Raw genomic sequence first — 12,732 nt, forward strand, 5'->3', positions numbered from 1 at the left:
CTGAGGTCGGTAGTGCATGTGTGCTCCCTGAGCAGTGGGTTCCTCTTTCCACAGGCAGTGACTACACTCTGAGGGGCTGTGAACCCAGCAAGGGCCCAGGAGAGGCTGCTGGGATATACCACAAGAGTATAGGGTTATAATCAGCAGGGTTGACCACTTTGCTTTTGTTGAGGATCAACACTGGGCCTGGTCTACTTGGGGACATCCTATAAGGATCTTTTAGGTTGGAAGCTTTGTGAGGGCAGGGCTCACTCCTGGTCTTGCTGTACAAGAGAGTTGTAACAGGGACATCCGTCCTGAGAGGAAGTGTGGTATAGTGCAAAGCACATGGGTTCTGCAGCCTGTGTGGGTTTAAATCCTGGCTCTGCTCCTTACTAGCTATGCAACCATGGCAGGTGATGGACCACTCTGGGCCTTAGTTTCCTCATCTGTAATATAAGCATAGCAATACCTATCGAATAGGCTGTGAGAATTAAAGGAGTTAATGCATAGATGACACGGAACAGTGCCAGACATTTAGTAAGCCCTCAATAAATGTGATTTGCATCTCCATAGCCTAGCATAGGCCTGGTAGTCAACCTTCAGTCACTTAGCATTGATGGAGCACCTGCTATGCACTTAGCATGTGCTAGGGAGGCCCTGGGCATGACGATCCATGCCGTGGTGGAACACACAGTCTGGTCGATGATGTGAACCCAGCAAGGGCCCAGGAGAGGCCCACAAGAGTACAGGGTTATAATCAGCTATTCAACAGCTAGTTAGTTAGTCTTTTACTTATTGTTGTACCCAGAGCTGGAGGAGGGTCTAGGTGCTGAGGCCACTGACCCAGTCTGGGGGTCAGGGAAGGCTGGCTGGTGTTTGGGCTCAGATCCGAGGAGTGAGCAGTTCTCAACAAGGTCAAGAGTGGGTGGGATGGGGGGTAGAGAATTTGTAAGAATTAACTTGTGGAAGAGGCAGCGAGAAGTGTAAAAAACTTGAGGATGCCGGCAGTAAGGAGCAGGGGAGAAAGGTTGGGAGCTGGAAAGTAAGCTAGAGGGAGGATTTTTTATAGTTCCTTTTTTTTTTTTTTTAAGATCAAGTGACTTATTTAAATGCTGACAGGAAGGATTAGGTAGCAAGAGAGGGGTGAAGACGCAAGCAGGCAGGGTGCCGTGCAGTGGCGGCTGCTGGGGAGGCGGGATGAGCAGAATGGAGCAGGGCAGAGCTCTCTGCTGGAGAAGCCTGTGCTGCTTGCAGAGGCAGGGGGCTGGGGTGGGGGGAGTTGAATGGAGAGGCAGGTGCAGGTGAATTGTGGATTTGGACAGCAGGGGCTTAAGATCTACTGACCCAATAAATTAGTGTTCTCATGGAAGGGTTTACAAATATTTGCATCATCAAAACTACATGTGATCATGAACGCCTGGCATTTTCCAGTGGTACCTTCCATGGTCCAGTAAGACAGAAGTCCAGAGCCCAGAGGGAGGTGTGGGGCTGTAATACACTCTCTGCATGTCGCGGCCCCTTTCCGTGATGGGATAACTTGACATCACATGCCATGGGCTTGCCTGCTCCTGCCCTCAGCTAGTGGGCATCCCTCACAGCCAACTGCAAGGCTTCCCATGCTACTGTCATTTCAACCAAAGCATTACATGCCTGTTAGGATATGGCAGATTGCCGGGGGGAGTGGTGCAGAGACCTGCAGCTTTTCCAGGCACCATCTGGTTTTCTCTTACACATGGGGAAACTGAGGCCCAGAAGGGCAGGAAGGACTAGTGGACAAGAGCTCATTATCCACACTGGTGATTAAGTATGTAAAATGCTTTAAAAATATATGTGTTGTTTGTCCATCCACAATGTGCTGTATTTTTCTGGAGGGCAGCGGCTGAGGCTTCATGGCCAGGCTCACCTCTTCCTCTCACCTCTTGCCTTTTTTCCTCGCTCAATCTACGCTCTTGCAGCGCTGAGCATACCACACTGCTTCACCCCTCCCTGCCTTGGTATATGTGCTCCCTACTGCATAGAGTACTCTTTTTTGGGGAGGGTATCATAGACTGAATTGTGTCCCCCTTAAATTCCTATGTAGAAGCCCTAACCCCCAGCAAGTTAGAAGGTGACTGTATTTGGAGATGGAGCCTTTAAAAGGTGACTGAAGTTAAATGAGGTCACGAGGATGAGGCCCCGATCTTCTTGGACTGGTGGCAAGGCTGTGTGAGGACACAGCAAGAAGGTGGACATCTGCAAGCCAAGCAGAGAGGCTCAGAAGGAGCCAACCCTGCTGATGTTGATCTTGGACTTGTGGCCTCTAGAACTGTGAGGGAAGAAACTTCTAATGTTTAAGCCACACAGTCCGTGGTATTTTTTAGGAAAGCCCTAGCAAGTTAATACACAGGGATCTTTACTTTTTCTATATAAGAAGTATATAAACAATTGTTTCTTATAATTTAAGGACAGAGGTGCACCAGGAAATGTGAAAGTCCCATTTCAGATCTTCTCTCTCCTTTTATTCCCTTCCCCAGAGGATGCCCCGTCAAAAGCCCTGTAGCCTCCTTGGAGTTCTTCTCTATGTTTGCATTTGTACTGTTACGTAGATTAGATTCCCCTATTTGTATTTTTCTATAACTTGCATTTTTTCACTTAATAATGTGTTAGGGATTTTCCCATGTCAGTACAAAACAGTCTTTCTCATGCTGGATGTACAGTATCCTACACCTTATTCTAAAGTGTGACTATATCACAGTTTATTTAAACATTCTCATATCAATGGACTATTTCCAGGTTTTTCCTTTAACGAACATCTATGTAAAATGATATTGGATCTATTCCCAGAATTGGAATTGTTGAGTCAATAGGTCAGTGCTTTTTATTTTAACTTTAGCTTATTTATTTAATCATGTAGAAGGTAAAGCAACAACATGATTTGTAAAGGATAAAAAGTATAAAGAAAAAGGAATTCCACCCACCATGCCCCCTATTCCCACCTCTCAACAGGCACCCCGTGGTGTCTTTCTTGTAGACCTTTCAGAGGTTTGTTCTTTTCATTTGCTTATACAATCACAAATGAATCACATTCCCTTTTCTTTCTCTCTTACACAAGAGAGAGCCCACTATATACATTGTTCTGGAACTTGATTTTTACCTCCTACCACTGTAACTTGAAGGTCTTTCCCCATCAGCATATAGAGAACATATTTATCCTTCTTAAAATAGAATTGCACAGCATCCCATTTTTCAGATGCATCGTAGTCTATTTAATTAGATTCCTATTAATGCTCAGTTTGTTTTTAATTTCTTGCTGTTCCAAACAAGCTGCAATCAGTAGCTTATGGTTCATGCCTTTTAGATTTTGATAAATTGCCTCCTGATACATTCTCTCAACCCCTTTATCTGTCAGGCAAAATTGTTCTCTTTTTAAATGGCCTTCCAGCATCACCTCTGGAAGCTTCCCCCATAGTCAATCTCTATCTCTGTCCCCACACCACCCCCCACAACCTGGTTGCACTGGCCCCAGGGCATTGGAATTTGTTGATCGCCCTGTATGATCTCCTCACTGGACTATGAGTTTCTCTAGGCAGGAACTGTGTCTTAGTCATCTTGGTATCACCAGTGCCTAGTGCGGATTTGGCATACAGTAGGTACTTAATAAATAACACGTGAGAGGCAAAAGGGGCCTGGGGGCTGAAAGACAGTCATTCTGATTGATTGTCATGGGTCATCTGCACGAGGTCCTGAGAAGACAAGTGTAAAAGAGAGAAGACTCATGACCCCAGTTCTTTCTGCTCTCGCTGGGCCTCACGGTGGTACCAGCAATGCCATGGGGCAGACTGACTTTGACTGCTTCTATTTCTAGAAGCAATCCAGGAAGAATGCCTGTTCTTTGTTGTTCTGGCTGCACATTTAACAACACATGGGCTTCTAACATCATTCCCCTCATTGCTGAAAAAAGCAATGTAAATTAGATGAAGGAGAGCAAGCATTTTCAGTGACCTGGCCTTACCTCAATTTCCTGATAGGAGTTGTTGATCATGGCTATTAGCATGTTGAGCAACACTACCACCATGGTGACATTATAAACGCCGTAGAGAACGTAGCCAATGTTCTCGATGAATTTGTGGTCGTATTTCAGCACCACTGAGATTACTTCAGATAAGCCGAATATGGACCAAAACAAAGTTTTAAAACTTTCTTCAACCCTGCAAAGAAACAGACAGTCCTTTTACGCAGTTTGCATCAGCTTGAACTTTTATTTATTCATTTATTTATCTTGAGACAGGGTCTCACTCTGTTGCCCAGGCTGGAGTGCAGTGGCTCAATCATGGCTCACTCTAGCCCTGACCTCCTGGACTCAAGCAATTCTCCTGCCTTAGCCTCCTGAGTAGGTGGGACTACAGCTGTGCACCACCGCACCTGGCTAATTGTTTCATTTTTTGCAGGGATAGGATCCCACTATGTCGCCCAGGCTGGTCTTGAACTCCTGGGCTCAAGGTATCATCCCATCTTAGCCTCCCACAGTGCTGGGATGACAGATGTAAGCCACTGCATCTGGCCAGCTTGAACTTTTAAAATGAAAGTTGCCATTGGTCATGCTTTACCCTGGAGTGCCCAGTTGTTACCCTGTAGTGGGGCTGGGCTGGTTGGTGATGCCTGCATTCTGAGATAATGTGATATTCAGATTTCTAAGAAGACTTTGAAAGAATATTAAAAATGGCAAGCTCTTTATTTTTTATTCAATCCATTTATTGGGACTCCTGGCTGTGGTATCACTTTTCTCTTACTGTAATTAACTTAAACATTTAAAATTAAACACCTGGGTAAATGTTTGTTCTTGTGCATTATGAGCCCCAGAAAGTGCATTCTTCCTTCCATTAAGCCCTAACCATTTCTTCTCAGACTCCACAGCCCACGTGAAGGGGAGTGATGGCAGACACCTGGAAAGTGGGCAGTGTCCACACAGGAGGATGGCATCCCTGGAGTCTGACACTTCTAGGCACTCGACAAAGAGCAGCTCACTTAAGCCTCATGACCAGCTCTGTGGTGGGCTCTCATATGACCTCCTGTTACAGAGCTGAGGCTAGCCACATGTATTAAGCTTTCTAAACTGGGGCTGAATTATCAAGAATGAGAGTGGGGATTTTGGTGTGCCCACATGGTTCAAAATCACCAGGTGATTGCCCAAACCTCACCCTACGGCTCACTTAGGTTAGATGCTGCATGTGCCTTGAAGGCAGTTCAGGTTAGTCTCAGCTTTAACGACACTGCTCTTTGGCCCTTTTGAGACTATGAAGTAACTGAAATACAGTAGTGTTATGAATAAGACCCAAGTGCATTTCGTAGTCCATACTCTATGGGCATGACCCTGTATCAGGCTGATGACCTAGAATCGAATAAGAAAGCTGGATTTTGGTTGGGAGGTTTAGACCGTACATGTATATCTGGTAACATCTGAATGGTTAAGTGCAGTTCTTTTAGTTTTCATCCAGATTTTTGGTACCACTGTAAGAAAGCACTTTTTTTTTTTCCTCTTTAACATTTCAGGTTTTCAACACTCACCCACAAATGGCCAGGATTAGCTAGATCTTTAAAAATATCAGCATTTCTCAAGGATTGGTATTTATTTGACAAGATGTACAAAAATACTGGTACTCGTCACTTGGGCTAAAAATCCAACTCTTGACTCGCATGAATTTACAGCTCTCCCGAGTGTGATTGTGTGGGGGTGTATGTGTATCTGTGTGTGCGTGTGCATGTGTGTGTGTCTACCCAGCTGTTTGGCTCATTCCCTATGCACACTCTTCAGAGTCTGAAAAACTGCTATTTGAAGTGGGATTGTATTGTCAGTGTTTGTTTTTAATTTCTTTTAAAACTGTGATTTTGAAACATTTAATTCATTTTAGCATTAGTGAGAAATAATTTAGTTGGGTGTTTATAAGCAAAGACAGGGTATTAAGCCATTATTGCAGAGCTCCAGCTCCTGGTGCTATTCTGGAAGGGGGGGAAAACTGTTTTCCTCATGTGAGATGCAGCATTTTGTGTGAAAAAGATGTCATCCACCCTGTGTCATGATTCACTGCAGTACTGTGTCCCATTATGAAGCAATCTTTCAGTTATCACACTCTTGGAAGGGAACAGTGGCAGACAGATTTCAAAACCACCAGATGAACCCTAAATTCCAAACTAGAAGGAGACAGTAGGCCGTGATCTCTCTTAGAGTTGCTCCCTTCCTGGCAGGATCAGGTGAAAACTGGAGAACAGTGTCTGAAGGGGAGGCTGGGCAGACAAGGGCTGATTTAGGATTATACACTTGTCATGGACCAAAAAGGAATGGATCATACTTGCCATAGAGAAAGGCTTTACCCAAATTCATCTTCCCTTTCTTATCTTGGAACAACCCAGAAACCTTTGGCTGACACAAATGAAGTGAGCGATTACAGAACACATCCAGGGAAAACCCTCTGAATTTCGATTAGGGAAAGTGGGCCTACATTCAGCTTCCATTTTTTTCTCATTTGCATCTTGCCATAAATTTTGCCACTGAGCCCTGATTTATCCTTGGTGCCTTCTCTTAGGTATTCTTTATCAATAATCTGAAGAAACAGGCCTGGCTTATTAAGCAGTATGTGTTCCAGCAAGGTAATATTTACAAATCTCGAGGCTTTGCCTTAGTCCCTCCTTTACCTGACCCCTGCAGCTCAGGACAATTAACCTGGCCTGGAATGCTGATATGTTCAATTTGTTGTCTGTCTTCCAGACAATCTTCAGTACTGCACATCTGTTTTATTTCTATGCTGTGGTTTAAGGAGTAACTCCTGGACTTGGATTTGGCCATTTCTCCAACAGGCTCTACAAAAGGCCCAAACTCACTGGGACTGCCAGAGTGGGAGCCACACCTCCAGAGCAAAAACCAGCTGCACCTGTCTAGGCAGGACGGGGTCTTAGACAAACTATACATTTCTTTTCTTTCTTTTTTTTTTTTTTTTTCTGAGACAAGAGTTTTACTCTTGTCGCCCAGGCTGGAGTGCAAGTGGCACGATCTTGGCTCACTGCAACCTCCACGTCCTGGGTTTAAGTGATTCTCCTGCCTCAGCCTTCAGACTAGCTGGGATTACAGGCGCGCGCCACCGTGCCCAGCTAAGTTTTGTATTTTTAGTAGAGACGGGGTTTCACCATGTTGGCCAGGCTGGTCTTGAACTCCTGACCTTGTGATCTGCCCGCCTCGGCCTCCCAAGGTGCTGGGATTACAGGAGTTAGCCACCGCGCCTGGCCCTAAACTATGCATTTCTAATGATCTCTTCTAAGCTGTTAAGGTCCTTGCTTTCTCCTTTCATGGGGCAAAATGAATGAGGTAATAAAATCTTCATTTAAAGAAAGGTGGGCCTATTGGTTTGATTCACCCAATATGGCGAGATTCACCATTTGAGGCTCTTGGGTCTTTCATTTGTATCCACATGTTCTTGTCATGAAGATAAGTGGACTAACTGAATAGACTAATTCTGTTGCTGTTTTTGTTGTTGTTATTAGAGGGCACCTTATGGGCCGAGTTATGTCCAATTATCTGGGCTAAACTGTAAGCAATACAATATTTTATCCATAGTTCAAACCATATAACTAAATAACTTCTGAATGGAATTGAAGAGTTAAATGTTAAAAAAAAATTTCATGGTAAAAACACTAGAATAAAGTATTGGTGAGAATTTATTACATAATTCTGGGCTGGGGGAAGTTTCAGAAACTACAAAGCTTGAGAGATTTGGCCACACAAAACTTTACTTGTACACATGAAAAACATAATAAGTAAAAACATAAGGCAGAAGACTGAGAAAAGAATTGGTATTTGCAAACGTAAGACAAACAATGGATGATATCCTTACACTAAGAGCTGATAAATCAATATGAAAATGACAGACATCCTGGTAGGAAAAAAAGGAAAAAATTTTCAGTGAAAACTTGATGCTTTTTATGGTGATTAGAGCTCTACAATGAACTTAAGATGCCATGCTAGTGTCATCTTCCAACTTAACATGTGGCAGGAAATAAATGAAACTTGACCTCACTACCCTGAGTGGGAAATGACTTTTGTTGCCTTGACCTTGGGCACCCATAGTAATATATTCTCAGAGAGAAGGCTGGCATTGGAATGAGTCAATAGTAAATCACTTATCCCAAGGGCTCAGGTATTGGAGCTGGCCCTAATGCCCCATGAGGTTATGAGGCTCTCTGAGTTATATATTAATCATCATCCACAATTTTCATGAGCTCTGGAACCCAGGGCATGGGGTGGAAAGCCAGTCATTTGGGAGAAATGGGGCTGGCTTTCAGGAAGAAAATATCTTGGAATTAGGCTAGTTACTATTTGCCATAAAGCTGCTTGACTCACAGAAAGCCCTACTGTGAACTAGCTGGTCTTAAGACTAGATATGAGGTTCTTTACTGATAGGAATGGCAACTACTGGCTCTACAACCTCTTTCCATCCACCCTAGCTAGTTATAAAGTTTGCCATAGATTCCTTCAACTGTGTCAATCACAGGAGATGACACAGAGCTGGAGGAGTGAGAAGATCCAGGGTGCATGCCTGGGTTCAAATCTCAGCAACACCTTGTAGTGGCTATATGAGTTTGGGCATGGGACAAAGCCTGTTTGAGTCTCAGTTTACCCAACTATGAAATTGGCATAATGATGCTTCTATTGTTCAGCTGACATGAAGATTAAATGGGCAACCTATGTGAAATATAAAGTCCAATAAATGGCAGCTATTATTTTGATTCATATATTTATTGAACTATGTGCCAGGCACCGTACCAGGCGATGAGGATACACAGGTGCCCAGATCAAATGTGTTTCTGTGCTTTTGGAGGTCCCAGTCTACAAGCAAGCCCAGTAAGATAAGAGAATGCTATGAGACTGTAAGCAGGGAGGCTCTGTTTGCCTCTGCCCTTCCCAGCATACATACAGCCCCTCAGCCCCTCAGGTGCTTCCACACAGGGCTGAATGGAGTCAATAATTCAGCTGCTTGTTTTCTGAACAAGACTTGTTTTTCTTCTAATCTTCAAACATCATCACAGACCCTTGATTTCATGCAAATACTCTTTCTGATTATTCCAGCCCATGCTGTCTTTTTATATTTGACTCTGGGCCTGCAGTGGAAGGGACTGAGGTTAGTCAATAGGCCACCCCAGCATAAGAAGCACTCCTAATGAACTAAAGGAGGAAAAGTGCCCATGAGTGATGTTGAATAGGCCACGATTCACCCTTCTCTGGGCGGGAGTGTGGGTGTGTGGGAAGGTTGGGGCTGATTTGTCATGCAGACAGCAGGGACGAGGTAATCAGTTCTCCACCAGGTCTGTCTCGGCTGGATAACAGGACTTTAATAACAGGTTGCCTGAAGAGGCAGTTGTATACGGGCCTCAGAGAGCAAACTGATCAACAAGGAGAGGGTTCAGGGTGACAGGAAAATTGCTGCTTCTTCAGAATGCCATATCTCTCTCTCCCCACTGCCAGGACTCCTAGCCCCTAGCACTGAATAGTTCAGTTCAGTTACCTAATCAAATCATCATATAGCAGGCTAAAATTAAGCAGGAGGATCAGCCTTTAATTGAAAAAGGCTGTTTCCCAAGCTCAGCAGACAATAGCTGGCACTCTGCTAGAGTTCTGCTGAAGGAGAATAATGCTCACCTATCATCCAAGTTGGGCTGATGGAGGAAGGTGTTTGGAATGGATAAAGATCTTCTCAGAGGCTGTGTTTCTCTAATGCCCAGACCCAGAGACTGAAAGCAGTTGGACCAGGTTTGAGGATGGTTAAATGCCTGAGAAAGTCTGAACTCATCCCTTCCTTGGCCCTGCAAAGTTCTGTCCTCCGAATCACCTCTGAGTTCTACCTTGGGTCCTAAACAAGGAGTTTGATTTAGACAGTCCAGAAGTAGAAGAGTCTGGGGCCACAGAACTGATGCCAAAGAACTGGGATATGTAAAGCCTGTGCAGCCTAGATTTATTTATACTGAGGGGTTTCGCTGTACCCCATGCAGCCTGGGAACTCTTGGAGGGAAGAAGCTGTGTTTTCTTCATCTTCGAAACTGCAAACCTCATCAGAGCCTGGTACACAGGAGGCATTCAACAAATTCAAAGTCAGCTGAATAAATGAATGAATGAATCCCTAATGCATGTTTTGACTTCCTGTTCCCTGATCCTAGTGTTGTTGAGTCCAGGTGATGATGAAACAATCGAGGTGCAAGTTCTGACTCCAGGCAAACCTGGTTTGAGTATACGTTTTTGGCCAAATAGCCTCATCTCTCTGTGCTGCTTTGTTCCTGGCTGTAAAATGGGAAAACAGTAATCTCCACTTCATAGAATTGTTGTGAGGATTGAATGAGTTAATGGAATGCTTGTGAAATGCATAAATTACTGCCTGGCACATACTAATTGCTCAATTAATGTTACTAATTTTATTACTAGTGTTCATTTTTAACACAATCTGCATCAACTGCAATAGGCTCCAATATCTGGCTGAAAGACTATGGAGCCCTGCAATTAATTTTCAGAAAAGCCCTTGGAAAACAGAAATCAGATCCTGCCCCTCTCTGTTAGTGGCTTTCCCTGTGGCTGACAAAGCCCATCATCACCCAGCGCAGGCCCTCAAGGCCCTGGGTAGTCTGGTTCCTCCCGCCTCCTGGAGCCCGAGGCTGGCTCTCCCTTCACTCATTGCACTCTGCCTGGGTGCACTGGCTGAGCTTTCTCTTGGAATGCCTTCCCCTCTCTCTGTACCTGGCTGCTCCTCCTCTTTTTCTCATTGAGGCTTCAGTCTCAGTCAGCATGCGCTCCACGAGACCTTCTTTGACGACCTGTCTGAAGGAGGCCCTCTCTCATGACTCTTCTGTACAGTGTCTTACTTCTCTAGCTCCGAGCTCTTAATCTATAACTATCTTACTTGCCTATTTGTTTATCTTTTTGCCTCTTTTCCCTCTGAAATGTGAGCTCCATGCTGACAGGGCCTGCTGACCTCCTTCGTCACTTTGTCCTCAGTACTCAGAATAGTGTCCAGCTTGTAGTTGGGGGGGAGGGGTCAGTGAACATTTTTGTCAATGGATGATGGAATGCTGGGAAACTGAGGCAGAAGGTGATCTGGCACTTGGCCTTACCCAGCTTGCCTCAGACCTGCCCCTGCTGGTAACATCTCAAGCTAACCCTGGACATTGCAGTTTCCTGCCACTGTCACTTAGATAAATGGCAGCTTAAACCATATTATCATCCTAGAACTGAATTTTAGTGCATAAAAAGGTGGGACCCTTTCCCCTGTCAGACAGTGACCGTCAGCCTGAGAAGCAGATGGAGGGCCCCAGGCAGTGCTTGAGAGGGTGCCGTGAAGCCAGCATCCTCAGGAGCACATTTTCTGTGTGTCGTCAGGTCTTTTTCCTCAAAACTTGGTGGTTCTCAGACTGTTCCAGGGGCTCACAGGTCCCAGGCTTTTAGAATCCAGGTCACAAATAAACATGAGAAGAATGTATCCGTAAACATTTTACGATAGTAGAGTGTCTGCTGTAACAATTATTCTTCTAAAGTAGCCCAGGAAAAGATCTATATTTTTATCACTTGTTGGAGAGTTATACAAAGAAAAAGACCTTATATTAGACCCAAATGATCTTTTTTGACACATAAAGGTCATTTCCAGGTCCCCAGCCTCTCTGAGCCTGACTTGAGCCCCACACTGATCTCAGCTGCCTTCTCCATCAAGCCTTAGAACTTTTCTGTGCTGGTTTCTCCACCTGAAAGTGGGTGCAGTAAGCTCTCTCATCCCTCCCAAACACCCTATGCCTAACTTGCATTAATTAATTAATTAATTAATTTTTGAGATGGGGTCTCAATCTGTTGTCCAGGCTGGTCTCGAATTCCTGGGCTCAAGCAATCCACCCACCTTGGCCTCCCGAAGTGTTGAGGTTACAGGCGTGGGCCACCGTGCCCAGCCGGTCCTGACTTGAATTTATAACATGAAAGGTGGAGATTGTAACTTTCACAGTGTAATAAAGTCTGATGGTGAAACAGCCTGTGGAGCTTCTGAATCAGAGATGCCCATATTTCAACACCGACCCAGGATCCTGGGAAAAACGGGTCCTTCACAAAGCCCAGTAGGCTGATGCCATTCCTTGTTCCCCACCTGCAAACACGTTCAGCACACTGCACAGGTAAACCGGCAGTAGGCCAAGCTCCTAGGGTGCCTCAGGGTGACCTCTCCCTCGGTTTCTCTCAATATATCATTGGTTCTGATGAGTTTTATGACGTATTTCGGCCTGGGCAGCCTCAGCAGGATCCCCTTTGCAGCCACAGCCTGCCACTCTACCCCTTGCCCTGCTTCTCCATCCCACTATTCCCTGCATGCAGCAATGCACCCTCTGTCACAGGGCTCCTGCCAGAGCCTCCCAGGCGATCCAGCTCAGCTCCTTTTGTAGCTGCCTTTCTTTCACATTCCTGTCTTTCAGAACATTTTCTCGATTTGTAAACATGCCCTCATTCCTGTGATTATTTGATTAACATCTCTCTTCTCAAACAGTCTGCAAGTTTCATGAGGGGAGGGACCACATCTGCTTTTGCTCACAGTAGAATCCCAGCACCCAGCTTGGGCCTCTACTCTCACCCCTTCCAACCCACCCTTCATGCAGTTGCCACAGCACTCTTCCTGAAAGCAGACCCAATTACGTCTTCCTCCTTTTACAAAGGACTTAGCGGAGACTCTAACACTCTATCAGGACTTATGAAGTGCTTCACAATCT

The 12,732-nt window shown here is 45.0% G+C and overlaps 1 protein-coding gene and 1 long non-coding RNA gene across 3 annotated transcripts in view; one reads left to right on the forward strand and one right to left on the reverse strand.

Moving 5' to 3' along the window:
* Positions 1-12,732, reverse strand: part of TRPC7 (transient receptor potential cation channel subfamily C member 7) — a 152,934-nt gene that overhangs the window by 14,733 nt on the left and 125,469 nt on the right. For both annotated transcript variants that reach the window (XM_063604232.1, XM_003829246.4), the window contains one exon: positions 3,974-4,169. In XM_063604232.1, coding sequence (XP_063460302.1) covers positions 3,974-4,169 — 196 coding nt within the window. The remainder of the gene's footprint in view (positions 1-3,973; positions 4,170-12,732) is intronic.
* Positions 1-12,732, forward strand: part of LOC130541547 (uncharacterized) — an 89,387-nt gene that overhangs the window by 727 nt on the left and 75,928 nt on the right. The gene's annotated exons all lie outside the window — the stretch shown is intronic.

The sequence above is a fragment of the Pan paniscus genome, chromosome 4 (assembly GCF_029289425.2).
Source record: "Pan paniscus chromosome 4, NHGRI_mPanPan1-v2.0_pri, whole genome shotgun sequence".
NCBI classification, from domain to species: domain Eukaryota; kingdom Metazoa; phylum Chordata; class Mammalia; order Primates; family Hominidae; genus Pan; species Pan paniscus.